The sequence below is a fragment of the Dipodomys ordii genome, unplaced genomic scaffold (assembly GCF_000151885.1).
Source record: "Dipodomys ordii isolate 6190 unplaced genomic scaffold, Dord_2.0 Scaffold26, whole genome shotgun sequence".
NCBI lineage: Eukaryota > Metazoa > Chordata > Mammalia > Rodentia > Heteromyidae > Dipodomys > Dipodomys ordii.
This window is the reverse complement of record NW_012267242.1, coordinates 13929692-13957598: the sequence shown is the minus strand read 5'-3', so window position 1 is coordinate 13957598 and position 27907 is coordinate 13929692. Positions and strand designations below refer to the sequence as shown.

At 49.8% G+C, this 27907-nt stretch overlaps 2 protein-coding genes across 2 annotated transcripts in view; both read right to left on the bottom strand.

The window, feature by feature from the left end:
• Positions 1-2067: 2067 nt before the first annotated feature.
• Slc27a3 (solute carrier family 27 (fatty acid transporter), member 3) lies at positions 2068-6966 on the bottom strand. The gene is made up of 10 exons (XM_013015238.1): positions 6174-6966; positions 5653-5862; positions 5182-5340; positions 4636-4760; positions 4148-4342; positions 3963-4053; positions 3689-3887; positions 2897-2994; positions 2641-2771; positions 2068-2381 (listed from the first exon to the last, which is right to left on the bottom strand). The coding sequence occupies exons 1-10, from the start codon at positions 6844-6846 to the stop codon at positions 2205-2207; spliced, it is 2058 nt and encodes a 685-aa protein (XP_012870692.1). The 5' UTR covers positions 6847-6966; the 3' UTR covers positions 2068-2204.
• Positions 6967-7822: 856 nt separating this feature from the next.
• Ints3 (integrator complex subunit 3) overlaps positions 7823-27907 on the bottom strand; it is a 47047-nt gene continuing 26962 nt past the window's right edge. The window contains exons 10-30 of the mRNA XM_013015237.1: positions 27561-27752; positions 25802-25889; positions 25243-25322; positions 24722-24813; positions 24245-24351; positions 22385-22504; positions 21909-22038; positions 21395-21449; positions 21048-21151; positions 20534-20578; positions 20216-20335; positions 14872-15025; positions 13358-13426; positions 12594-12669; positions 12111-12224; positions 11813-11861; positions 10217-10384; positions 9805-9905; positions 9547-9619; positions 9204-9360; positions 7823-9102 (exon numbers count right to left, since the gene is read on the bottom strand). Of these exons, the coding sequence (XP_012870691.1) occupies positions 9025-9102; positions 9204-9360; positions 9547-9619; positions 9805-9905; positions 10217-10384; positions 11813-11861; positions 12111-12224; positions 12594-12669; positions 13358-13426; positions 14872-15025; positions 20216-20335; positions 20534-20578; positions 21048-21151; positions 21395-21449; positions 21909-22038; positions 22385-22504; positions 24245-24351; positions 24722-24813; positions 25243-25322; positions 25802-25889; positions 27561-27752 (2172 nt within the window). The 3' untranslated portion in view covers positions 7823-9024. The remainder of the gene's footprint in view (positions 9103-9203; positions 9361-9546; positions 9620-9804; positions 9906-10216; positions 10385-11812; positions 11862-12110; positions 12225-12593; positions 12670-13357; positions 13427-14871; positions 15026-20215; positions 20336-20533; positions 20579-21047; positions 21152-21394; positions 21450-21908; positions 22039-22384; positions 22505-24244; positions 24352-24721; positions 24814-25242; positions 25323-25801; positions 25890-27560; positions 27753-27907) is intronic.

Here is a 27907-nt window from a genome sequence, read left to right as displayed (position 1 = left end):
GAGCTGAGACTCAAGTGGTAAGCTGAGGGACAGTGCCCAGGCCTTAAGTTCAAACCCCAGGACTAGCATACACACACACATATACATACGCTCATGCCTGTAAGTGTGAGGATGAGATAGATCAGTGCTATTCTGTGGAAATATATGAGCTACGAATATAATTCTAGTAGTCATATGTAAAACAGGCTCTGCAGGAGTGTTTTTGTCAGTTGTAGGACTTGAACTCAGAGCCTGGGTACTGTCCCTGAGTCTTTCTGTGCTCAAGGCTGATGCTCTACCCCTTGAGCCACAGTGCCACTTCCAGGTTTTGAGTGGTTAATTGAAGATAAGTGTCTCATGGGGACTTTTTGGCCCAGGTTGGCTTGGAACCAAGATCCTCAGATCTCAGCCTCCTGAGTAGGATTACACGTGTGAGCTACCAGTGCCCAGCAATTTTAATATTTTATTTAACTCAATATATCCAAAATAGCATTTAGTATATCAGCATATCAGCAATCTAGCTTTTTGCCTTTTTTTTTTTTTTTTGTCGGTGGTAGGGCTTGAACTCTGGGCCTGAGCGCTGTCCCTCAGCTCTTCAGCTCAAGGCTAGCGCTCTACCACTTGAGCTACAGTGCCACTTCCAGTTTTTCAGTAGCTAATTGGAGATAAGGGTCTCACAGACTTTGCTGCCTGAGCTGGCTTTGAACTGGGATCCTCAGATCACAGCCGCCTGAGTAGCTAGGATTCTAGGCATGAACCACCAGTACCTGGATTTTTGCTTGTTTTTGAGACAAGGTCTCACCATTTTCTAAGCTGTCCTCAACTCCTGGGTCAAGTGGTCCTCTTGAGTGGCTGAGACTACACCAGCTCTGTGCCATAGTATAGGCCATAACAATTAGTGAAATATTTTTGTTTTTTTCTCCCCCACAAAGTTCTTTATACTCGGTGTGGATTTTATCTTTATAGCACAATGATTGCACTTTACTGGGGTTTGAGCCTCCTTCTTACTTGGCTGGAGGCTACCATTTTTTATTTATTTATTTTACTAGTTATTTTACTGGTTATTTTGGAGATGGAATCTTTCAGACTTTTCTGTCTGGCTTTGAATCTTGACCCTCCAGCTCCTAGCCTTCTGAGTAGCTATTGTATGAGGGCTATGGAATGAAAGCAACTGAATGAGTGGCCCTGCTGCACACTAGCTGGGGAACCTGCCAGCACCCCCCACATGTCACCTCCATCTCCTCCAGTGGGCCAGGGAGGTGGGTCTTGTGACTTCCAGCATTGCAGAAGAGGATGGGAAGGGGAAAGTCAACAGAAGGGTAAGTAGCAGACTATTCTGTGGCCCCACAGCTCAAAACAGAGGGACATTTCCATTTCCAGGAGATCTAAGAATTTCATCACTGAAACCTCTCCGAAGATGAGCATTCTGGACGCCCTATCTTTACTTCTGCCATCCTTCCCACCATCACATGCATGCAGGTGCTCAAAGCCCTGCTTGTATTGCTGCAAGCAGGAGGGCCTCTCGGTCATCATCACCTCATTCCCCACCCCAATCTAAGGTTTTATTTTTTTGTGCCAGTCCTGGGGCTTGAACTCAGGGCCTGGGTGCTGTCCTTGAGCTTCTGTGCTCAAGGCTAGCACTCTACCACTTGAGCTACAGCTCTATTTCCAGATTTTTTTTTTGAAGATAAGAGTCTCACCAACTTGCCTGCCTGAGCTGGTTCCAAACTGTGATACTCAGATCTTTAGCCTTCTGAATAGCTAGGATTATAAAGTGTGAGCCACCGGCACCCAGCATCCAATCTAAGGTTGGTTTTGCTTGGTTGAGACTTCCCCAGTCCCTGACCTTGACCCCTTGGGCCCTCCAAGTCCTCAGATTCACCAGAGCACGAACATGACCGATCAACCATCAAGCGTCCTCCTAAAACCTGGATTAGATGGGGGGCGGGGCCCCCTGAGAGGAGAAACATCAAGGTCCAGACGCTGGACTCAAGCCCACATTAGGTCAAGGTAGGGGCCTGAGGCTTCAAGGGAAGGACAACACTACACAGATTCAGGAGGTGGTTAATGCAGATCAGAAAGTCAGGATCAGATCGGCTACAGTCCATTTATTACAAAGTCATGACGATGAGTTGATATATAAAAGATCCCTGCCAGCCTCAGTATCCCCACAATAGCTCCACCCATCAGAGCCCCTCCCTCAGGTGCCTTGGATCTGAAAAGTCTCAGATTCGAAGGTCCCCAGCCAGGAGGGCACTGTACCGGGCAGGTGTGAGGGGTAGGTAGGCACCCACACTCTGGTCCAGAATGTAGAGGGGATCAGATAGTGTACTCGGGTCAAAGCCCTCATTTGCCATCCGAACTTTCTGCTGTTTGAAGGTCTCTGTGGTGGCCAAAGCCTCCTGGGGAGGGAAAGGGAGAGGGAATCAAGCTGAAGGCAATTTGCCTGCCCAGCTGCTTCAGATGAGTTGCCTAAAAGTTCTGTTATGAGATTAAATCTGGGGAAAGAGGTCATTAGGTAAAATCAGGGAGGAGGTGGCAGGAAGAGAGAGCCAGGCCTGGAGGAGGAGGAAGGTAAGGAAAGGGAGCCAGGGAATGTGGCTGGGAAAGACAAATTCCTTCTCTTCACAGTGTCTTATGTGGGGGTCCCTTTGTGCGTACCTGGAGCCGTAGGAATCGAGGCTGGGCATACGGTGGCAGGTTCTCAGCAACATGAGCGTAGAGCTGCACAAGATCCAAAGCGTGGGGGGGACGCAGAACCAAGGCGGCCATTCCAGCCTTGCCTTCCTGCCCTGGTGAGTGTGGGAGGCAGTGTGAGCAATTCCATGGCTGGCCTGAAGGAAGGCCGCATACTCCTCTGCACCCAGGCATTGGGGTGGTGGGCCGGGTGCCTCCCCCACCTTCCACACTTAGGCACCTGGCACAGTGACTCCGTAGATGTTCACTTCCTGAAGAAAGTCCAGGGCCTCGAAGACCTTGGCTACCTCAGTGGTGGCCACATTCTCCCCCTTCCACCTGCCAGAAAGCACAGATCTGAAACTGGGAATCGGGAGTCGAGGTCAGAGGTCAGGATGCCAGCCTGTCCTAGAGGTCAGTGTGAATGAGGCCTAAGAATGAGATGGGTGGGATGTGGATCTGGGTTGGAGTGGGAGACTAGTGGGAGACTTGACTCAAGCCTCAAAACCTCTATCTGGAATAAAGAATCGAAAAGGTGGCCTGGGAAGGTGGCTTAGTGGTAGAGTGTTTGCCTTGCATGCATGAAGCCCTGGGTTTGATTCCTCAGCACCACATACATAGAAAAAGCTGGAAGTAGTGCTGTGTGGCTCAAGTGGTAGAGTGCTAGCCTTGAGCACAGAGAGGTTCAGGGACAGTGCCCAGGCTCTGAGTTTAAGCCCTAGGACTAGCAGAGAAAGAAAAAGAAAGGAAGAAAGAAAGAAAGAAAGGAAGGAAGGAAAGAAAAGAGGTAGTCAGGCACCAGTGGCCCATGCCTGTAATCCTAGCTATTCAGGAGGCTGAGATCCAAGGATTGTGGTTTGAAGCCAGTCTGTGAGATCCTTACCTCTAATTAACCACCAAAAAACTGGAAGTGGTGTTGTGGCTCAAAGGGGTAGAGTGCTAGCCTTGAGTAGAAAAAGCTCAGGGACAGTGCCCAGGCCCTGAATTCAAGGCCCCATGCCCAACAATATTTCAGAACGGTATAGAGAATTACCTGAAAGTGTCTCCAGTACGATCATGGAAGCGAAGAAAGCCTTGGTGATCACAGACCAACAGGTCTCCAGTGTTGAAGTAAACATCTCCAGGCTGGAAGATATCCTTCAGCAGCTTTCCCTGGGTCAGCTCTAGGCCCCCAGCATAGCCCAGGAATGGGGACTGCTGGCTCACTGGGGCCACCAGCAGCCCTGGCTCACCTGGCAGAGTCACTGAAGTTAAGAGTGCTCCCGTCCTCGCTTAGGCCTCCCCACTGCAACCTGCTGAGCACCAACCTGGAGATGTGGCCACACAGCGCCCCTGGGGATTACGGACTGGCTCCCCTGTGGTGACATCATAGCGGATCAAAGAGAAGGGGAAGAGGCGCTGGGGGAAAAGGAGATCAGCATGGGGTCACTCCAGCTGCAGAAATGAGCTGCCTTACCCCGCAGCCCTCAGTTCCATGGGGTCTGCCTCTCACCTTGTAAAGCCAGGAAGCACGGCCCACAGCGCCCTGCTGTCCTGTGTAGTTGAAAGTGGCCACGTTGCCCTCAGTCAGCCCATATGTCTCCAGCACCCGCAGGGGCCCAAAACGCCGCATGAATCGCTCCCAGGTGTCTGGGCGCAGCCCACTGCCTACTGCAAGTCGGACCTTATGGCCACGTTCTGCTTTGTTCTAAGGTGAGCGGAAGACAGGTAGAGGATTCAACAACATCAGAATCCTGCCACCCAAAATGAAGTCCTACTCATCATTCCCCAGGACATCTCACACATACACCCCCCTGCACCCCGGCCATGACCTCCTCTGGGCATCCCAAGCCTCAGATGGCTTATGCCGCCTGAGCCTCCTTGCCATTTTCGTCTCCTGGCTCCCTTTCCCTCCAGCTTGCAGACAATGGACTCAGTGTCTCCCACCGTCTATACTGCTCTCTGTGACCCAGGCCTGTGTGAGCAGCGCTCCCCACGCACCGGGGGCTGGTTGACAAGGTATCGGCACAACTCCCCGATGTATTGAAACACTGTCACCCTGTGCCTCTGGCAGTCCTCCCAGAACTGGCCAGCTGAGAACTTGGACTTCAGCACCACCGTGGCCCCTGTCAGATGCAGAAAGAGGGGGACAGTGAGGTCAAGAGCTCACTTCCCACCCAGACACCAGGCTGCCCTGAATGCTGTTCCCTGGGAGTTCCCGAGGCCCATCCATCCTCCGCAGCCCAGGCCCACCTCCTTTTTCACCTGTACCCTCCTTTGCTTTCCAGGCCCAGCTATTCCATTACTGGTAGGAGCCCTACTTTCTTCTTTATTTGCTTCTTTCCCTTGCTCTGTCCCTGTGTGGAGTTCTGTGAATTTTATGATCATCCTAGTTGCTCAGTCTGATCAGGTAAGGTTCCCTACTGTATCCAGGGCCTGCCTACCTTTCCTCTGAAGGACTATCTCCTCTCTACCCTGAAGAACTTAGGTCACATCCCAGCAGGTGTTCACTGGATGAATGAATGGGAGTGGGTGAGGGAGACTGACCAATGCCCAGGCAGCCCACAATGCCCAAAAGGGAGCCAGACATGTGGTAGAGCGGAAGGGCAAGGTAGATCACATCCTCCTGGTGGACCCCGCACAGCTGGTAGAACCCTTGGCACTGCAAGATCTTCAGATGACTGATCCGAGCAGCTTTAGGGAGGCCTGTGGGCATGGCAGGAGGGAGGTGATGGGGAAAGGTATGATGAGTTCCAGGTCCTAGCTCTGTTTATCCCCTGCTGGGTTTCCCCAAGGAGAGGCAGAGACAGAAGGGAGGAGTGAGGCCCTGCTGCCCTGGAAATGTGGGCAGTTGGGGGAAGGTGGGGAAATGATGAGGGGTTGGGAGGGGTGCAGAGAGAGGCGGCGCCTGGCTGGGACGGGTAACCTCTCCTCCAGCCTTGAAAGGGAGTTGAGGAGGTCCCAGTTCCTAGTCCCTGGCTTTTCTCTTCTTTAGTTTCTGGTAAGCCGGAACCTCACCCGTAGTGCCAGAGGTGAAGATGTACAGGCACGTGTCCGTCATGTTCTTGGGGGCAGAGAGGTACCCCGGCACCGGCCCATCCACTTGGGCTGCTGCCTCGGCCAGCAAGTCGCTGATTCCGGCATGGTGGGTTCCAGGGCCTGTAGCCCACAGGTGGAGTCCCATAGCTCTCAGGGCCGGCAGGTCGGGCTCCAGGGACTCCAGAAACTCTAAAAGGAAGACAAGCACAACTCTGAAGCTCCGCTGCCACCCAAGGAAGCTTTCCTACCTCACCCCTAATCCAGTTCTCGGCCCAGCTCGTGGGTGAAGATGGAGAACGTGGACGTCCCATTAAGGGGCTGGGAGCCTGATGCAGCTTGGTCTCTTCGCAAATCCAGAGACTCACATCGGCACCTTGAGAAGATAGTTGGACTCCTTGGGGGAGAATCGGGGAGACTGACAGCCCCGTGGGACCCTGGCTCCCGCCCCGGGCCGCCCCGCCCGGGTCCGTGCCGAGCTCCAGCCCTACCCCGCGCCTTACCTGGCGCCAGCACCAGGGCGCGCGCGCCGCAGCTGCGGAGGCAGTGCAGCAGGGGGCCGCGGCGCAGGGCGGTGGGCACAAAGGCCGTGCGAAGGCCGGCCTTGGCCAGCCCGAACCAGAGCCACAGGAATTCGGGGCTGGCGGGCAGGAGCAGCGCCACGGTCGCTCCGGTTGCTAAAGGGACCGCGGCTCCTCCACCTCTGGCTGCTGCATCTTCTCCACACGCGGCAGGCGCCGCGCCGCTTCCGGTCGTCTCCCCGTCTCCCTCGCCTCGAGCCTCGAGGCTTTTTGTCCCCGCACTCCCCGAGCCCCGGTGGCCTCCAGGTCCCGCGTCCCAGCCCCGCGCACACAGGAAGGCGCGCGCCGCTCGGTTACTCTCGCGCTCCGCCTCCGCGTAGCTAAAGCGCCGCGCACCGTGGATGAGAAAAGTGTGCGCGGGGCGCTGCCGGGCCAGTTGCGCCAGGCGCCAGGCCAGGCTGCAGCCGGCCTCGGGGCTCGCGGGGTCGGCGGCTGCCGCGGCCAGCGCGCGAGCTCGGAGAAGCCTCTTGCAGTGCAGGGCGCGCACCGTGAAGGCCAGGTCTGCCGCGAGCCAGCGCAGTTGAGGCCAGAGGTGCAGCTTCAGTAGCACCAGCGGCAGCAGCAGCAACAGGGGCAGCAAGAGGAGGGTGGCCATGGCACCTCTTCCTCTGCCCTAGCCTCTCGAAAGCACCCCGGGTGGCCCTTCCGAACCACTGGGCCCGTGAGACCGCTCCTCTTCTGGAGCGCGCGTGCGCTGGCACACGCCCCTTCCCACCCAGCCCCGCTCCAGGAACAAGCAGGAGCCCGGGAGAAGGGGAGGGTGGCCCGGGGCCTCCCAGCCCTCCCCTCAGCCTACGCCCCGCCCTAGTTGCGCGTCCTCCCGGACTCCCATTGCTCTCCAGCAGCACCCTGTCAGGGCTTACGCGGTGCTTGCGCCTTCACTCAGCCCGTTTGTGCATTCTGGGGCTTGTTTTCTCCCTTGCATGGACTCAGGCCTCTGGCCGGCACTTCTGTGGAGTCTGGATCTGGGAGCTAGAGCGTTTGGGCAGCAATCCACCTTACTCTAAGTAGTTCCCCACGCGTTGTAGATCAGAAGGTACCACTGTCCTCTCCCAAAAGACTGAGGAACTTGCTTGGGGACCCATTCGATTTTTGCAAGTCTGGGCAAGATTGCCAGACCCAGATGTTCCCTCTGATTGCCAACAACAATAGCAACTCCAACTCCGGGATGCATGGACTACCAGATTTTTGGAGGGACAAAGCACCACCCTTTGGGTGTATTGGGGCCTGCCAGCAAATGCTTTCCACCTAGATTTTAATTGGGGCAGACGAAAATGGGAAGGAGAGAGGAAGGAAGGAGAGGCTTTTTGGTGGTTTATTGTCAAAAGAGGTAGCAGAGAAGGAAGGGAACCCAGCTTCTGCTTTTTTTTTTGTCGGTCATGGGTCTTGAACTCTGGGACTGGGCGCTGTCCCTCAGCTCTTCAGTTTAAGGCAAGCACTCTACCACTTGAGCCACAGCGCCACTTCTGGTTTTCTGGTGGTTACCTGGAGATAAGAGTCTCAAGGACTTTCCTGACTGGGCTGGCTTTAAGCCATGATCCTCAGACCTCAGCCTCCTGAGTAGCTAGGATTATAGGCGTGAGCCGCCAGTGCCCGGCTTAGAACTTAAGAGGCACTTCTGTAGAGGCACTTAACAGGCTGAATTGGAAGAGCTGTCTGTAGTGAGCAAAATGTTCATGCTCAGTTTGCCTCATCTCCCTGACTAGGAGAGAAACAAAGCACAGCTGGTACCTGAGTACCAGCAAGTGGCCAGACTGGAATAGGTTCTCCCATTCCTGAAGTCTGAACTCTCCCCAAGGCAAAACTGTGTCCTTCAAGAAGCAAGGTGAAGCATCCCTTGAAAGTGTGCAGATTTCATGAAGTGGAATGAGCAGGACACTCTTTGGAGGACTGTTATTTTGAGGAGCAACAGCCTGCATGGAGAGGTGCCAGATTAGTGCTTGGCATACCCCTCCAGTGACTCCTGGAGGGCAAAGCCAAGTCCCGCCAGCTCTACACAAAAGGTGGGCAGTGGTGAGGCCACAAGCAGAAGTAACAATTAAACAAGACCACTTACATACAGGATAACAGAAACTTGCACAAAAGACCTTCTGGCTTATTTTACTATCATTTAAAAACAACTTTTAAAATCCGATTATCTCTGCCAACAGGAGAAAAAAAAAAAAGCAAAACCAAAACCAAGGAAATGGGACCATTTGACAGTTCTAAGAAACTTGCCTCTGAGACTTCCCTGGGCTTGGGACAACCCGAGTCTCAGAGGCACAGCACATGGGACCTGGGACATCTGTCAGCCAGATTTTTGCCATCTGCACAGATGGGCACTGACGACATCAAGTTAGATGCCCAATCCACACTGGTGTGGATGGTGACTACCTAACACAAGAATGAGCAGAAGGGACGCCCACGTACTGCGCATCTGCTCTCATCCAGCTTCTCTGCCCAGCAGCCACTTGGTTATTTCCCTTCTCTTTGGAGACTGGGGAAGGGGCTAAGGAAGGAGCAAAAGGCTGAAGACTTCCACCGTAGTCTGGTTTTGTGCAGCCCCTGGTTCTCCCAAGAGCCCAAAGATCGCTGAGAGCAGCAGTGTGGGCCCTGAGGCCCCAGGAGAAGAGAGGCAGGGTGGGAGTTGCATGGCAGCTTTCAGGCTAGATCACAGCAAGTCCGTCTTTCCCCTGGTGAGGAGAGTTGGGGTTTCTCCTGCATTTCCCCAGCCCTGTAACCCTGGGGTCCACCAGGTAAAAGAGTCTAGCTGGGGCAGGACAGGTACAGGGCCTCAGTCACTGTCAGAGCCCACTGCAGAGGATCCTTTTCGTTTCCGTTTGGTGGGCTTTGGTTTTGTGTCTTCTTCCTCCTGGAAGACAAGGGTAGGGCAATTACTAGTGCTGGAGAGCTGTGGCTTCCCCCTGTCCATACCCACAGCTCCTTCTCCAGCGCAGTGGGTGTAGGGCTCACCGAGGCACTGCTGGAGCCTGACTCTTCTTCAGCATTGGGGGGCTGAGTGGCATTCTTTCGACTCCGAGGGCTGGACAGCGCTGCTTTTCGTCGGCTCTTGGGTGGCTTAGTGGAAGAGTCCTCGTACTCCTCTGCCAGGGAGAAGAGATCGCTGAACCTAAGGGGAAGAACAGCAAGCGTGAGCCTGGGCCGCCTCCTGTCCTGTTTCCTCTCAGGTCACCATCTGTTTCTCTTCAATCCCAGGTCTTGCTAGCCATTAAGCTCACTGTCCCCAGCAAGCCTCTTCTCCCTCTGCAGCCCACTCGTGACCCTTTCCCAAGGCTGAAAATGGAAGAAGCCTCACTTCATCTTGTGGGCTTCATCACAGCTCGCCTGGACATGCTGCAATGCCTGGAGGATTGGTGTCTGGCTGAAAACTAGACAGAGCAGGAAAGAAGAGTAGGAACAGCAGTTAGGTGTCTGGGGACTCACTAAATGGCACCAAAGGTTATTTTCTTCCAGAGGTTTAGATTCTGGTCCTAGGTGTCCTGCCCTTGTCCCTGGCTGACTTCAGGGGATCTGAGCCAGGGCAGCACATGATAGGCCAGAGAGGGGCACATACAGTTTTGCTTGGTATTGGTCAGGTTGAGCCGCAGGTTGTCCAAGTGCTCCAGGATTTGTTCCAGAGTTAACTGGGCCAGCTTGCTGCTAGAACTCCTCAAGCTGTAATGAGGGTCATGATAGTGTATGAGTTAGGGGAGGCCTCTGGGGTTCCAAGTACCCTCCACCCACTGGGGTCACTCCTTAGGGCAGAAGGTTTGGGTGGGATGAGGGAAGTTTTCCGCTATGTAGTACTAGGCAGGGAGAGCGGGGACCACAGTGGTCCTGCATGCCACATTTCTTCACACCACTAGATGTCACCCACAAACCAAGCTAGGATAGCATGGGCAATGTGTGTGTGTGGGGTGCAGGGGACCAGTGGTCACTGCAGACAGCCCTGTTCACACAGCAGGGAACCGGGGAGAGCATCACACCTCTGCCTCTTGCGAGGGAGGCTGTTGTTCTTAATGAGGAGGGACTTGATGTGCTCTGCCAGCAGCTCGTCGTGCTTCATGCACCAGTGCCGCAGGATGCTGGTGGTGAACTGATCGTCCGGATGGCAAGGCCGGCTCAACACCATCTTTACCATTTCCTCACTGGGCCTGGGAGTAAGAAGGGTGCTGAGTGCTGGCCTTGGGAACTGCTGGATGGCTCCTACTTATTACTTCCCAAATCTCTGCCTCCCGCCTGGCCCCACCCCAATTCCATGGTGGCTTCCTTCTCTCACATCCCTCTCCTGGTTCTTTTTCTTTTTTTTTTTTGGTCAGTCATGGGGCTTGAACTCTGGGCCTGGGCGCTGTCCCTGTGCTCTTCAGCTTAAGGCAAGCGCTCTACCCTTTGAGCCACAGCGCCACTTCTGGTTTTCTAGTGGTTTTTTGGAGGTAAGAGTCTCACAGACTTTCCTGCCTGAGCTGGCTTTGAACTGTGATCCTGACATCTCAGCCTCCTGAGTAGCTAGAATTACAGGCGTGAGCCACCAGTGCCCAGCTTCTCCCCTGGTTCTTTTGGGGCCAAGGGATGCCTGGTTTCATCCTCTGCAGAAACCAGGAGGTGAGAAGTGAGATTCGTCCATTCTGTGGTGGGAGTTGTGCATGTGTATTTTGAGAAGGAAGTCCAAAGCAAATCCTCTACCTTCCTTAGGAACCACCAGGAAAGGGCCTGGTTGCCAGAAGATATGTGGTATGTGGATGGTCCCCACCTGGCCCTGCTGGAGCCGTAGGCCAGCCTGCTATCTAGTTGGAGGGAGGGAAGGTCAGCGAACTAAAACTATAGTCCTCTTTTTTTTATTTTTTTGGGTCCTGTTGTGGGGCCTGAACTCTGGACCTGGGCGCTGTCCCTCAGCTCTTCAGCTCAAGGCTAGCGCTCTACCACTTGAGCCACAGCGCCACTTCCAGCTTTTTTCTTTTTGCTTATGTGGTGCTGAGGAATTGAACCCAGGGCCTCAGGCATGCAAGGCAAGCACTCTACCACTGAGCCACCTTCCCAGCCCACTATAGTCCTCTTATGGCCCTCAAAACTTCCCACTTCCTCCAGGGCACTATAACAGTAGTGTCTCAGATAAAAGAAAAGGCTGCTGCCACCTAGGTTGCTCATGTGTCCTGGGCACCATCACTGGCAGGCAGTGCAGTGGGCCCAGCTGCTTCTGCTTTGCACAGGATGAGGGATAAGGATGGGTGTGACCCCTTTACTCTGACCCTTTCTCCCTTTGGATGAGCTTGTGGTGGCGTGAGGAGGGGGTGGGGGAAGGGGGGGAACAGGAGGCACCAGGATTAGAACTGCTGTGGCAGCAGGAAACAGGGATGTCCGGTCCCCACCTCTCCACCTCTGAGGGCAGCTCCTGGTGGGCAGGGGGGTAAAGTCAGAGGAAGCCCAGTCCCAGGGGAGTTGCTTATTTGTAAGGCATGCTGGGGCAGAATAGCAGATGTCGATAGGAAAAAACAGGGCAAAAGGAGCAGAGCAGGAGCCCTTTAAATGAAAGTATCTCTTGGGATGCTGGGATGGGCGCTAAAGAGCATTGAGGTGAAACTTACTTCTCTCTCCGGAGCTGAAGCAGTAGGCAGGACAGGGCTTCTGGATGCTCTGTGGGGAAAGGGGACAGGCTGTTCAGGACAGTGTATCATTCTGGGAAGGAATTCAGGCACTCCTCCTATCCGCCAAACAACAGCCAATGGAAGAGCAAGTATCATCTCATCATCAAGACTCAACAAGAATCCACTTGAGCCCCACTCAGCTCACAGTGGGTCTTCAGGGCTCTCTAAGGGGCCCATTCTCTGCCTTGATATTGGGAACCAGGGCTTCTGGACCTTCCCAGCCCTCAGCCCTACTCACCCTTGTATTTGAGATGCTGCAGGATGGGGATTATGGTCTCCAGGGGGATGTTGTGGGCCAGGAAAAGTTGCCAGGCACAATACTGTTCAAAGGTTTCCCAGTCCAGGCTCTGGACTAGAAGACACAGAGAAAAAACTTTTGTCTCTCACACATACACACACATATACAGTCATGCACATGGCTCTTCCATTGGTTAACAGCACCCCAAGTGGGTATGGTACAGGGGTAGTGACCCTAAACCTAGATCTTTCTCTTCAACAGCACAGATTTCCAGTCTTTGTTTTCTACCAACCTTGAGGTTGGAGGAATAGGCTAAACCTTCCCATTCTACACAGCAAGAAGCAGACCCAGCTCAAGACCCATAGCAGGCCAGGATGCCATTCTACCCCTTAACTTTCCAGTCCCACAACCACTTCCCTATCATTGGAAAAAAATACAAGGCCTGTGCCCTGTCACAGGTATCTAAAAGAACTGGTCCCTTACTGAGAATGTTGAGGACTGAGTCTTTTCGAAACATGACCAGGTTCCCCATCATCACGTGGCAGACGAGCTCCTGGAGCTGTGAGGTGGAGGGAAAAGACAGATCCATTAGCTCTATAAGAGGTCAGAGGCCAGTGTGGAACATAAGGCATAACAAACAATACAAGCTCAGTCTCTGAAGATGAAGGGGACTGGTAAAATAGCAATATGCCTGAGTGGGAACCACAAAGCTATTTGGGACAAAAATACTACCCATATCCTAATGTTAGAGGTAGAAAAGACAACTTCTCCACCTGTCCTTATAGTGTGACTCTAAGAGGAGGAGGATGCTAGGAAACTGGGCTCTGGACTTAGGTGGAGGTAAAGAAAGGTCAAAGAAGGAGGACTCTTAGTGATACGTTTCTGTTTTGTGAATGGGAACTGAGTGGACAAGACCAGGCCCAAGACAGATCCAAGCAAAGCTACAATCTCTTAGGGTCCTCTGCAGGGTGGAAAGATCAAGCAGAAATGGCCCAACTGTTTTTACTGAGTCAAGAAAAAAGCCAGTTGAGCACTTAAAACAAAAAACCCCAAACCTCTGTTTCCCACAGCTTTCCCTGTAGAAACAGGAGGTTCCACAAAGAATATGGAGTACAGGAAACCTCAGGCAACATGGGCCTCATGCCGGCCTGCCTCCCTCGGACTCCACTCTTCATTCCTACAGTGTACTCAGCCGACCAGAAGGAAGAGTGCCTGCAAAACACATAACTGCGGGCCTCAATGTTCACCTGTGCAGAGTCAATAACAGCTACGATCATGTTCAGCAGCTCCCCACTCCTCAAGGTTTCATCTGGAAACTAGAAAAAGAGAGTGAACTAGGCAGGAATTCAAGGTGGACCTATCATAACCCATCCATGCCCCTCTTCTTTATCACAAGCCAGGAGTCTAGCTGGGGCAGTCAAACATGAATCCCCACACAAATACCTAACCAGAGATCCAAGAGCTATGAAGCTGGGATTCTAACTTGTTAAGGCTCCAACTTCTGTTACCTGTGTGTGCACATCATGAAGGAGGCATGTGTAGGGAGAGAATGAGAGACTGAGAGCTAATAGGGACTGGACAGGTAGACAGGTTCTGTGTGGGAGAGGCAATAACACAAACGTCTGTAACCCTGACAGCACAGCAATCCAACCTATCTAGAATCTCAGCCAGAGAAGGTGAGAGAGCACATGACAGCTGTGAGGAGTGTGTAGGGTAGGCAGGTCCCATTTGCAGAGGTAGCAAGCAGGGAGCGAGGCACCCTGTGGTGGCCTTACACCCTTCCTCCCTCCTGGCTTGGCTGAGATCACACTTCCTCCTGTCATGTTTACCACGCCTTGGGTCCTCATTTCCCTCTTCTTGGGAACTTTTATCAAGAGGAAGAAGAGCTGATACCTCTTCCTTATCCCAGTTCTTAAAGACTTGTAATGAAGCAGAGGAAAGGAAAATAAGCTTCTGCTACTTGAACTATGAGAGAATCTACGGGCAAGCCACTTTCAGATTGTAGGAGGGCTTAGGAGAAATGAACAAGGATCTGGCTTGAGGGAACTGTCCTGGGTCCAGAAGATGGGGCCAAACCCATTAAGTTCAGCTAAAGTTTAACTAGAGTTAAACTGAAGGATAAGAATTCTGTGAGCTTCAGAAGATTTTCAAACTTTAACAAGGAGGTGGAGACTGGGCATTGGTGACTCATACCTGTAATCCTAGCTACTCATGAGGCTGAGATCTAAGGATCAATCTTACAAGCCAGTCTGGGCACACAAACCTTAAACTCTTACGCCCAATTAACTAGCAAAAAGCCAGAAGTCAAGGCACGGCTTAAGTGGCAGGGTGTCAATTGTGAGCAAAAAAAGCTGAGCGTGAGCTGGGCACTGGTGGCTCATGCCTATAATCCTAGCTACTCAGGAGGCTGAGATCTGCAGGTCTCAATTTGATGCCAGGCAGGGTAAGAAAGTCTGTGAGGTTCTTATCTCCAGATAATCACCAGAAAAATCAGAAGTGGGACTGTGTCTTAAAGTGGTAAAGCATTAGCCTTGAGCAAAAGAGCTCAGGGACAATACCTAGGCCCTGAGTTCAAGCCCCATCTCTATCTCTTCTCTCTCTCTCTTATGCGCACGTGCACACGCGCGAGTGCACACATACACACACACACGAATAGGAAACAACTGTGGTGAGGGAAGCAATGAGGTCAATGAGGGCTGTGTATCCCACTCTGGGTATATGTTGCCCTTCCCTCAGCACAGATACAGATGCAAGCACTGACCTCTGTGTAGATAGAGGGCGTGAGATGGCACAGCAGTCGCACATCATCCTCCTGGCAGGCCTTCATGTCCATCATTAGGCAAGTGTGAAGATCACCTAGCTGAGTGGCCTGGGCAAAAGACTCATAGAGGTTCATCTTCCCTGCGGCGGCTTTGCTGCAAGACCAGCTGGATGTAAGCCAACATTCTGACCCCAGCATAAGAGCTTGACATTTTTTTTTTCTTTTTTTTTTTGTCGGTTGTGGGGCCTGAACTCTGGGCCTGGGCGCTGTCCCTCAGCTCTTCAGCTCAAGGTGAGCGCTCTACCACTTAAGCCACAGCGCCACTTCTGGCTTTTTCTGCTTATGTGGTGCTGAGGAATCGAACCCAGGGCCTCATGCATGCAAGGCAAGCGCTCTACCACTGAGCCACCTTCCCAGCTCCTCCTTTGTTTTTTTTTCTCTCAAGGTTTGAGCCATTCTATCATTTCTAGCTATTTGCTGATTTATCAGAGATGAGAGTTTCTGATGTGTCTACTTGTGCTGACTTGCAACCTGGATCATCAGATCTCAGCCTCCTAAGCAGCTGGGATTACAGGCACGAGCCAGCTAGTGCATGTCTGGTTCTGTTTTTTGTTTTTGCCAGTCCTGGGGCTTGAACTCAGGGTCTGGGTACTGTGCTTGAGCTTCAGCCACTGTGGCTTGAGCCACAGCATCACTTTTCTGTGTATGTGATACTGAGGAATTGAACCCAAGGCAAGCACTCTACCACTGAGCCACGTTCTCAACCCTTGGTTCTGGTTTTTTTGAAGTAAGATTTTCCTGTGTAGCCTAAGCTGACCTTGAACTCATGATCTTCTCACCTCCACTTCATAAATGCTGAGATTATAGGCACATATCACCATGTCTAGTCACCTTTTTTTTCTTTTTTGGCAGTCATGGGGCTTGAGCTCAGTGCTTGAGTACTATGCCTGAGTTCTTTTGCTCAAAGCTAGCACTCTATCACTTTGAGCCACAGCTCCACTTCTGGTTTTTGAATGGTTAAATGGAGATAGTCTCACAGACTTTCCTGCCCAGGCTGGCTTTGAACTGGGATCTCCGAACTGAGAGGCTCAGATCTCAGCCTCCTGATTAGCTAGGATTACAGACACAAGCCACCAGCTCCTGGCTCACTCTTATGTTTTAAAGGGTACCACAATAAAAAAAAAAAAGTGGCTCATATCTGCAATTCTGGCACTCAGTAGGCTACGGCAGGAAGATCTTGAGTTTGGGGTCATTCTGTGTTACACAGAGAAATCTTGTCTCTACCTGGGTATGGCAGCCCATACCAATAAGTAGTAGGTAATCCCAGTACCTGGGAGGCTGAGGCAGAAGGATTATTTGAGCCCAGGAGCTCTAGTTCTAGGTTAGTATGGGCAACATAGGAAGACCTTAACCTTATCTTAAAAAAAAAATGGCAGACATTACTAAACTAGGAACCAGGCAAAGAAATATGATTTTTTAATGGGAATGGTGGCACATGCCTGTAATCTCAGCTAAATGGGAGAACAGGAAGATCATAGTTTGAGGCTAGCCTGGGTAAAAGTTAGGAAGACCCTGTCTTATCTCAAAAAACCAAGTTAGATGGCTGGCATGGTAGCTCACATCTGCTCCTAAACAGGCAGAGAGGATAACAATTGTAGTTTGACATAGTAAGATCTCATTTCAAGCAATAAGCTTGGTGTACTGGTCCATGTCTGTCATCACAGTTACTCAGGAGGACATAGATAGGAGGATCTCAGTCTAAGATTGGCCCTGGACAAAATTATGAGACCCTATCTGAAAGATAACTAAAGCAAAAACCAAGTAGAGGTGTGGCTTAAGTGGTTGAGGACCTGCCGAGCAAGCATGAAGTCTGAGTTCAAACCCCCAAACAATACTCAAGAATACCTGTAATCCTAGCTAGGCAAAAGGGGGAGATACAAGGAACATTGTCTTGAGACTGACCCAGGCAAAAAGCACGAGACCTTATCTGAAAAATAACTAAAGGAAAAGGGCTGGATATGTGCCTCAAGTGGTAGATCCTTATCTACCACTTGTATTAGTAGGCCTTGAGTTCAAACCCTAGTACTGACAACAAAAAAGAAAATGTAAACTCTCATATATTGGTGTTAGGAGTGTAAAATAGTTGCAGTCCCTTTGAAAAAGTTTGGCAGTTTCTTCCAATGTAAAAAGGGAGTTAATAATATATGACCCTGGCTGGAAATGGGGCTTAGTGGTAGAGTGCATGCCTAGCATACATGAAGCCCTGGGTTCAATTCCTCAGTACCAGATACACAGAAAAAGCCAGAAGTGGTGCTGTGGCTCAAGTGGTAGAATGCTAGTCTTAAGCAAAAGCAGATCAGATACAATGACCAGGCCCTGAATTCAAGCCTCAGGATTGGCAAAAAGAAAACAAAGAAGAAAAAAAATAAATATATATGACCTCTCAGACTAAGCTGCCATTTGTTGTCTTATCCTATGATACATGCCCAAGATGAATGGTTACAGAAGCTCCATTTTTTGTTTTTGTTTTTACCTCTGGGCCTGGGCGCTGTCCCTCAGCTCTTCAGCTCAAGGCTCGTGCTCTACCACTTGAGTCACAGCGCCACTTCTGGCTTTTTTCTTTTTAATTATGTGGTGCTGAGGAATCGAACCCAGGGTCCTATGCATGCAAGGCAAGTGTTCTACCTCTGAGCCACCTTCCCAGCCCCAGAAGCTCCATTTACAATAGGTAAAGAGTAGAAACAACTCAAACATCCATCAACAAACAAAATGACTAAAAAAAAATATGTATATAGCAAGTCAGGCGCTGGTTGCTCACAACTATAATCCCAGCTACTCAGGAGGTCGAGATCTGAGGATTGCAGTTCAAAGCCAGCCAGGGCAGGAACATACATGAGACTCTTTTTTTTTTTTTAATTTTGTTGTAGGGCCTGAAATCTAGTCCTGGGCACTGTCCCTCAGCTCTTCAGCTCAAGGCTAGCACTCTACCACTTGAATCACAGAAGCACTTTCAGCTTTTTCTGCTTTTGTAGTGCTAAAGAATCGAACCTAGGACCTCATGCATGCAAGGCAAGCACTCTACTACGGAGCCACCTTCCCAACCCCATCCATGAGACTCTTTTTTTTTTTTTTTTGGGTCCGGTCATAGGGCCTGAATTCTGGGCCTGGGCGCTGTCCCTCAGCTCTTCAGCTCAAGGCTAGCGCTCTACCACTTAAGCCACAGCGCCACTTCCGGCTTTTTTCTTTTTTCTTAAGTGGTGCTGGGGAATCGAACCCAGGGCCTTAGGCATGCAAGGCAAGTGCTCTACCACTGAGCCACCTTCCCAGCCCCCCATGAGACTCTTATCTCCAATAAAATACCAGAAAACTGGAAGTGGTGTTGTGGCTCAAGTGGTAGACCACTAACCTTGAGCTGAAGAGCTGAGGGACAGCTCCTAGGCCCAGAGTTCAAGCCCCATGACCGACAAAAAGGAAAAAAGAAAAAAACTGTATATTGATCATTCAGCCATAAAAAGGATTGAAAAACTGATACATTACATGATTTTTTAAAACATGTTAGGTGAAAACAGTCACAACAGACCATATAGTCTATGACTCCATTTATATAATATATCCAGAGTAGTATTCTCTATTAATTGAGACAGAACACCATCCAGGGGTTTCCAGAGCATGGATAAAGGGGAGAATGAAAAAGTGACTGATTCTGAGTATGGGATTTCTTAGGGGGATAATGAAGTGTTTTAAATCCAACAGCAGAGTCTGGGAAGGATAGAAGACAAAAAAAAAAAAAAAAGACAGGATGATTCTGATCAAAAGGCATTGTGTCCACAAATGGACCATATTAATAATAAGGCAGACAGAAGTAGTATTGTATGACTAAATACCACTAAACTATACTTTAAAAGGGTCAATTTTATGGTATGTGATAGTGTACCTCAACAAAGCGATTAAAAAAAAAATAACTGAGGGCTGGGAAGGTGGCTCAGTGGTAGAGTGCTTGCCTGGCATGCATGAGGCCCTGGGTTTGATTCCTTAGCACCACATAAGCAGAAAAAGCTGGAAGTGGTGCTGTGGCTCAAGTGTTAGAGTGCTAGCCTTGAGTGGAAGAGCTGAGGGACAGTGCCCAGGCCCAGAGTTCAGGCCTCATGACTGACAAAAAAAAAAAAGCTCCTGCTTATAATCATAGCTACTCAGGAAGTTCTGAGGATCATGATTTGAAGGTAGCCTAGGCAGACAAATCTGACTCTCTTATCTCCAATTAATCCCGAACAAACACTTATGATCTTGGCCACGGTACCTCACCTCAGGCTCAAAGCAAGGGATCCAGCTGACCCTGGACTGAAACCTCTGAAACAGTGAGCCAAAATCAACTTTCCCTCCTTTAAGTTGTTCATCTTAGGTATTCGTTAGAGTAGTGAAAAAAACTAAGATAGCAGCCAGTCACTGGCGGTTCATGCCTGTAATCCTAGCTACTCAGGAGGCTGAGATCTGAGGATTGAGGTTCAAAGCCAGACTGAGCAGGAAAGTCCACGAGACTCTTATCTCCAATAAACCACCAGAAAACCAGAAGTGGCGCTGGGGCTCAAGCAGTAGAGCACTTGCCTTGAGCTGAAGAGCACTGAAGAGCGCAGGAACAGCGCCCAAGCTCAGAGTTCAAGCCCCATGACCGACAAAAAACAAACAAAAAAACCTAAGATAGCATGCATGAGTTTATTCCCAACATCAAAACAAACAAAACACTGAACAAACAATATATAGACTGTGCTGGTGTTGGCAGCCAAGGATGGGGATGATGTACTAGAGAAAAGCAAGCTCTCTGGGGCTGGGAAGGTGGCTCAGTGGTAGAGTGCTTGCCTTGCATGCATGAGGCCCTGCGTTCCATTCCTCAGCACCACATAAGCAGAAAAAGCCAGAAGTGGTGCTGTGGCTTAAGTGGTAGAGCACTAGCCTTGAGCTCAAGAGCTCAGGGACAGTGCTCAAGGCCCAGAGTTCAAGCCCCACAACGAACGAAAAAAAGGAAAAAGAAAGAAAAGCAAGCTCTCACTGGGTGCTGGTGGTTCACGCCTGTAATCCTAGCTACTCAGGAGGCTGAGATCTGAGATCATGGTTCAAAGCCAACCCAGGCAGGAAAGTTCATGAGACTCTTATCTCCAATTAACTACTAGAAAACTTTGGAAGTGGTATTGTGGCTCAAGTGGTAGAGCACACACCTTGAGCTGACAAGCTGAGGGATAGATTTCAAGCCCCACAACCGACAAAAAAAAAACAAACCCAAAAAACAGAAAAGAAAAGCAAGCTCTCCAGCATGTGCCCTGACACCTTGAGAAAGACAGACTACACTCACCTGGCCCGCAGGTAGTAGAGCAAGTGATAGCCAATTTTGGGCTGCTTCTGATATAGCTCAGAGAGAAGGTCCAAAAGCAAAGAAAAGCTGCTGTTGTCCTCCTGCATCTGGCACAGGTTCCTGAAGACAGGTGGGAAGAGAGGCATTAGTCAGGGCCAGCTCTCCTAAGGAGTTTCTGGGGCAGCAGGGACTGTCTTTCCATTGCATATCTCCTTCCTCCTCCTCCCTGGCAAAGGGAGCCCCATGAGACAGGACAGAGTCCTATGTGTGCTGTTAAGGATGGAGGGCAGAGCAGACTCTTTTTAGCTAGGTGCTTACCTAAATATTAGGTAGAGAGGCTTCCCCACAGACTCCTCCAAGGACCTACAAGAGAGGGTTACATTTGAGCATCCATGTGAGAGGAGGGTGGCTACAGGCAGGCGAAATGGCAGGAGGAGGCATCTAGCCTGCTCCTTTCCTACCAAAAGGCAAACTTCCTGCTTCCTAGCGGCTTGAAATCATAGAAAACTGTCTCTTAACATGGAACGACCATCTGAGGTTGTCACCTTCAGGGAGAGTCCAGACCAGGATCCAATCTCATTTGAAGCAGCAAAGATTAGACTACTGAGCTAGCAGCAGGGCTAGAAACAGAATTGAGATGCTAATCTACTGAACAGTCCACTTTGGATGCAACAGGCAAAAATAAACCCTCATCCTCATTACAATGAAGGAATCAGACCATCATCAATAGAGTATTTTTTTCAAGTCCACAGCAAGGTGCTTCTTGAACTTGGGTTATAAGAGCACTCTTCTGACTCCTGAGGCCCCAGGGATCAGGGAAGTTGAGCCTTACTCCTCAGTGACCTCTTCGGGAAGCACCTCCCCTCGGAAGTGGGCCTTGAAGAGCTCCTGCAGACAGGAAGCAAGGACAGACAGCTGCTCCGAGTCAAAGTCTTCCTGGTAGTGAGACAAGGATGAGGAGGGGTTATCAAGACCTAGACCAGAGCCTTACTGCTTTCCTGCCCCTCCCCCAGAGGCTCTGAGTTCATCTTCTGCCACCTCTTGAATTAGCTAGCTCCCCAACCCCCATCAGAGAAGACATCTAGGGAGGACAGGGAATGAGATTTCCCATTTGCATGGAGAGCTCTAAGTTGGACTGGCTGAGTTGCTTCCTCCCTAAGGGACTGGGTTCCTCCTCACCTCCAGGACCTGGTCCACGATTTCCTGCATGACCTCACACTGGGCCTCCGTATCACTGCAGTACAGAAGTGAGAGGAAATCCCAGGGACATAAATGATAGCAGAGGGCAGGACATACATCCACAACAGTGTGCACAAGCACACGCACATACACAGAGACAAAACAAAGGAGCTCTGTGTAAAATCCTAGCTTGGGTGGGGGAGGCTAGGGGCATAATCTGTTGCTCTCTGGGCAGGGGCCCAACACAAAGGGAAATCCCCATCCATCCTGCTTCTCAGAGGCTCTTATCCACAGTCTCAGAAGTCGTAACCTGGGATGTTAGGGAACAGGGCTGCTCATTTCCAGCCTATACTCCCCAACTTAAGTGCTGAAGACACTTCCCATGAAGCTCTAATTACCTCTCCATATACCCCAACCCATTTCCCTCCAAGCCCCAACATCCTGCCACACCCACACAGTAGCTGGGAGAACCTGCACTGGACCTCTCTAGGAGGGGAACAGAATCTATACCCACTTTCCCTTCTGTAGCTGGAGCACTTTGTCCCTTAGAGATTCATCCAACTGGTCAAGGTAAGGGGTAATATCAACTGGCTCCTCCACAACTGTCTCCTTGATGGGGTGGAATCGAAACTCTCTCTTCTTCCCTGAGGGAGAAATTGAGGAAAGAAGTCAATCTTCCCAGACATCAGCACCAGAGAGACTCAAGTGACCATTCGTCCCTTCCCCAGAACCCTCAGTGCGTAGCTGTTCACTCAATGCTGGGAGTACCTGACTGCACATGTCCCATTTCTTACTGTGCAATGTTCAGGAACTGTGTTTTTTTTCTGACTGTTTAGTGCAGGGCTCTGCACTCTTGCATTTCACCCAGTAACCTTGTTAACACAATTAACCCAGAGGGACAAAGGTGGTATGATAGCAGATAGCAGGTAACTTGTTCCTATAATCTTATAGGGCTGCCACAACCCAACTACACCCCACTACTAGTCTTACCTTTGCTATTGAGATCTTCCTCATCATCACTGAAGGCTGCCTCTGCGTTGTCATAGCAACTCTCATCCTTATCTGACATATGGTTGTCCATTTCCATGGAAACTGGCTCCTCAATTTTGACTGGAGTAAAGAGAGAAAGACCCCTAATGGGTCCCTGTGCCCTCCAGTATGCCCATGCTTCTGGGAAGGGAAGACTAGAGGGCAATGGGAGAACATGCAGCTTGTGACCTAAATTAAATACTGATCATAGAGACAAACCTCTTGACCTCAAAATCTGCCATGGTCTGTAGGGAGATAGTGCTAGAAAGAGGAATAGCTCAGGTAATGAATCTATGCTCAGTGAATAGAATAAGGCTGGGATAGTCTCAGTGCTCCTTTAACTTAAAATCAAGTTGGGATAATGCTTGGCCTTGGCTCTCACCCCAAAACAAAGTATGGGAGGCAAAGTAGGGGTGGTAGTTGGGAATCGGGCCTAGCTTAGGGCTAGGAAGACAGAAGAGATAATGTTAAAGGGAGAAAACATCCATGAAAGTGTTCTTACTGAAAAAAGGTTAATAAGAGAAAAAGGTAAGAGTTATGAGAGCAAAAACAATTACTAGGGGGCTGAGAAGGTGGCTTGCCTTGCATGTCTGAGGCCCTGGGTTTGATTCCTCAGCACCACATAAGCAAAAAAAGAAAAAAGCCAGAAGTGGCCCTGTGGCTCAAGTGGTAGAGCGCTAGCCTTGAGCCGAAGAGCTGAGGGACAGCGCCCAGGCCCAGAGTTCAGGCCTTATGACAGGACCCAAAAAACAACAAAAACAAAACAAAACAAAAAACAATTACTAGGATGTCAAATAGGATTAGATGTTTTCTCTCTACTAATAAGAGAGAAAATAATAACAAAAATGAAGTTGGAGGGCTGGAAGTTGGCTCAGTGGTAGAGCGCTTGCCTTGCATGCACGAGGCCCTGGGTTCGATTCCTCAGCACCACATAAGCAGAAAAAAAAAGCTGAAAGTGGCGCTGTGGCTCAAGTGGTAGAGCCCTAGTCTTGAGCTGAGGAGCTGAGGGACAGTGCCCAGGCCCAGAGTTCAGGCCCCATGACTGGACCCCTCCCCGCCAAAAAATAAATGAAGCTGGAGAAGAACAAACTGAGATGGACAGACACATGGAGTTATCGAAGGGGAAAACTTCCAGGGACAATAGCCTAAGCACACCTCCAGTCTAAACCTTAAGATGCTTTCAGCTCCTTTCCTCCCTCCTTCCTTCCTCTCTCTTTTCTGTGCTTGTCCTAGGGCTTGAACTCAGGGCTTGGGCGCTGTCCTTGAGCTTTTTTGCTAAAGGTCAACACTTTACCACTTGAGCCACAGCTCCATTTCTAGCTTTTTGGTGGTTAACTGGAGCTAAGACTGTCCTATGACAGGTTCTCCTGCCTGAGCTGGCTTCAACCATGATCCTCAGATCTCAGCTGCCTGAGTAGCTAGGATTACAAGCGTAAGCCACCAGCACTTGGCTTTCTCTTTCTCAGGTTCTCTTTGTGTGTGTTAGTACTGGGGCTTGAACTCAGGATCTCACACTTTTACTCAGTATTCTTACTCAAAGCTGATGTTCTACCACTTGAATCATACCGTCAATCCAGCATTTTGCTGGTTAACTATAGCCATCTATAGTTATACAGTCATACAGAATAGTCATTATACAGACTATTCTGCTTAGGCTGGCTTCAAATTGGAATCCTCTAGTTCTCAGCCTCCAATGTATTATGGGCCTGAGCTACTGGTACCTGGCTTCATTTCTCTTCTGATACAGGTCAAAGAGTGGGAGAGCTTCCATAGGTGGAGAGGGAGAACTGCAGAACTCAGGAAATTTCTCTCGAAGCATACCTTCCACGGGTGGAGAGGGAGAACTGCAGAACTCAGGAAATTTCTCTCGAAGCATAGCTCGCAGCTCTTTATCCAATTTAGGGTTGTCAAATAGGGGGGCCAAGTGTCTAATGGGAAACACAAATAAGCTCAGTAACAGAACTCCTTGTTTCTAATTCAACATGGAGGTAAAGAAAGTTGTCTAAACCCAATCAGTATAATTGGACCACCCTCCAATCCTTCACAGGGGTGCCTGTGGGATAGAAAGCACTTGAAACCCTTTTTAATGCTGGCAAAAGAGATATTCCTCTACAAGTCAAGAGGACACACTCCCGGCAGGAGAAGGTGAAGCTGTGCTTTTTACACCTGTCAGAGAAAAGGAACAGCAGTGGTATAGCATTACTTGGATACCCATGGCCTGGATGGGGCTATACCTAATAGTAAGAAATGGAGAATTGCCTCTCCCCAGCCCCAATCCCCTACACAGACATTTCTTACGCCAAAACCCGTTTCTCCACAATGTGGTTGAGGGAAGAAAAGACACCCTGTCGCACATGGCCCTCCAATGGTGGATAGAAGTTGGGAATGATCTGGAAGGGGAAGAAGTAGAAAGAATAAGCATAGGACCCTCTAGTCACAGTTTTCTGAATTTGATCTAAAAAGCTGCTGTGGCTTTGGTCAGGTGACACTGAGACCTATGGTGGCAAAGAGAACCACAGTGTTCTGGACCACTCTAAGCCACAAAGTCAGGACTAGACAGGACACTTACTGGACCCAGCTGCTCCTCGAGGAGACTAAATCCTACCTTGAGTTATCATCCTGCCACTGAGAAACCCCTATGGAAACAAGGACCAATCCAGCTGCAGACAGTGGGGAATAAATACATTTGCTAACTTGGGGGTAGAACTCATAACCACTTCTGCTCCCACAATGACCCCTGCAGAGACTCCACTGTTAGTGGAGATACACCTAACTTTGCTCATCCAGCAACCAAGAGGAGAGAGGGCCATACAACTTACACGACACATGAAGTCCAGGAGTGTGGCAGTGATGGCTGGGTGCGGCTTCATGGAGTGATGCATGACCAGGATGGCTGGCTCTAGAGAACATGGAAGTAAAGGGCCCTCTACATTAGAAACTGTTTCCATGTCCAAAAATGGATGTCTACCTATGAGTGACTCTGGGAAATGTATGTCTACTACTCATATTCTTACTGAAAAGACCCAAGAAAATCAACTCCCATTTCGTTTCCCTTCTTGTCCTTAGCATTAAGCTCGGAGAAGTGTGGTAGGAATAGAGGAAAAGCAGAATGTGGCATACTTTTCCTCTACCTAGACCCTCCTCACCATGCCAAAGCCCAAACATAAAGATGTGAGAAGCGGGTGGGATGATTGCTTGGCCCTGTCAAAGCAATTTTCCTTGTAGGTCAAAGGAGAACAGATGAGAACAATGGCACTGCTCCCAGATAAATCAGCTCTCCTCCACACTGCCTGAGATTTATGACTGTTGTCACTAGGACAAGGCAATGAGGGCTGAGGACATGGGGAAGAGGTGTGCTGACTGGTCTCAAGCACATACCTATGTTCATAATGCTATCCTTGTCTGGACTAAAGAACAGCCAATCGTAAAACAAAGCCAGCTTAGCATTGGAGGCAGCAACATTTGACTGGAAAAGAAGAGGTTAAAAAAGGTTATTTCATCAACCAGCTCCCTTTTTTCACATGCCCAGGACAGATTCCAGGGCCATTTGTCTACGCCCTCCATAGGTAAGGAAGAACCTAACAATCTGCATTATCTGTATATGTTTACACAGTTGTCTTACCAATCTTGGGGATGGGATTTGGCCTGGGTTCTTCACACATCTAGTAGTACACATCTATAATTCCCATACAGAGAACATTTAGGAGTCCACTGATCATCATGAGTTGAGAGGCAACACTCACCTATTCTGACTTAAGACTAGATAAGTGTTGTCACAGAAGACTGCCCTTCCAGAAAACACCCACTAGCAACAACGGGTTCTCATATCTGATTGGCACATTTCAAGGACCCAGGCAGATAGGGGAGACCTTCTCAGAAGAGTTCTGGGGGCTGGCAGGGAAGGTGGCTTAGTGGTAGAGTGCTTGCCTAGCATGTATGAAGCCCTGGTTCGATTCCTCAGTATCACATAAACAGAAAAAGCTGGAAGTAGTGCTGTGGCTCAAGAGGTAGAGTGCTAGCCTTGAGCAAAAGACACTCAGAGACAGTGCCCAGGCCCAGAATTCAAGACCCAGGACTAGCAAAAAAAAAAGAGGTCGGAGGGCAGGTCGATATTAGAAGATGGATAGTCTCTCACCAGGTAAAGAAAGGAAAACAAACACAGGGAAGGAAATGGGTTCTTTTTGGATTCACTATCTTTGCTGAAGGGAAGTAATGTATATAAACCAATGCCAAAGGCATGGAGGTGAGGGTCTAAAGAATGCAAGCCCTATCCCAACACCCAGGAGGTTGCAGCAGGAAGACTGCAGTTTAAGGCAGTCTGGGTTCCATGGCATGACCCTGTCTCAAAAACAAAACAATACAACCCCCAAATAAGAAACACTTCAGAGAGCTGGGAAGGTGGTTCAATGGTACAGTGCTTGCCTTGCATGCAAGAGGCCTTGGGTTTAATTCCTCAGTATCACATAAACAGAAAAAGCTGGAAGTGGCAATGTGGCTCAAGTGGTAAAGTCCTAGCCTTGAGCAAAAGAAGCTTAGGGTAGTGCCCAGGGCCTGAGTTCAATCCCCAAGACTGGGGTGCACATACACATACACACACAAGAAAAAAGGGAAGAAAAAAGAAATAGTTCAAGCCTGGTGCCTGTGGTTCATGCCATCTGTAATCCTAGCAACTCAGGTGGCTGAGATCTGAGGATCGAGGTTCAAAGCCAGCCTGGGCAGGAACGGCCATGAGACTCTGATCTCCAATTAACCACCAGAAAACCAGAAGTGGCGCTGTGGCTCAAGTGGTAGAGTGCTAACCTTGAGCTCAAGAGCTCAGGGACAGTGCCCAGGCCCAGAGTTCAAGCCCCATGACCAACCAAAAAAAAGTTCAGAGGAATAACTATTTGTGGTTTCTAGAATCTAAAAGAAAAAAGCTAAAAGAAACCTAAATTTTTGAGAATTGGCAGTAAAAAGTAGATGAACTTATTCAATCCCAAAAACAGGATTAAGTTCTAGAGACACAATAGAAGGCATTCAGGGGACCACAACAAAGGGCCCTTAGGGTTCAGCTGTACCTGGAGAGTCAGTAAGGAACAGTATGGGAGAGGCATCCTTGGCTACTCAATATTCTCTATCCATTGCCCCAACTGCTTACCGTGCATGTTGTCAGGAGCCAACCAATGATGGCCCATCGGGGCAAGATATCTGAACTTAGTACTTCATTAGAAGGATGAACTACACCACAGATGTAGCGAATGAGGTCACATCGCAGAGACTGACTGTCTGGGGTTGACAGGTACTGGCGCTGAAACCAATCTTGGTATCGTTTTTGTTGACCAAACCGTACCTAGAGGAGGAAGAAATTGAAAAAGAAACTTGGAAAGGACAATGGAATTCCTGAGCAGAGGAAAACAGATGGGTGCCAATGGATCATGCCTATAACCCTAGATACTCAGGTGGCTGAGATCTGTGAGATCTGAGAATCTCAGTATGAAGTTGGCC

What these genes read in the sequence shown, in the direction of transcription:
- Slc27a3 (XM_013015238.1), bottom strand. Translation starts at nt 6,846, where the DNA reads ATGGCCACCCTCCTCTTGCTGCCCCTGTTGCTGCTGCTGCCGCTGGTG. An exon ending in CTTCACCTCTGGCACTACGG is followed by an intron (nt 5,341 to 5,652) that starts GTGAGGTTCCGG and finishes CCATGCCCACAG; the next exon opens with GCCTCCCTAAAGCTGCTCGG. An exon ending in CTACGGAGTCACTGTGCCAG is followed by an intron (nt 2,772 to 2,896) that starts GTGCCTAAGTGT and finishes CACACTCACCAG; the next exon opens with GGCAGGAAGGCAAGGCTGGA.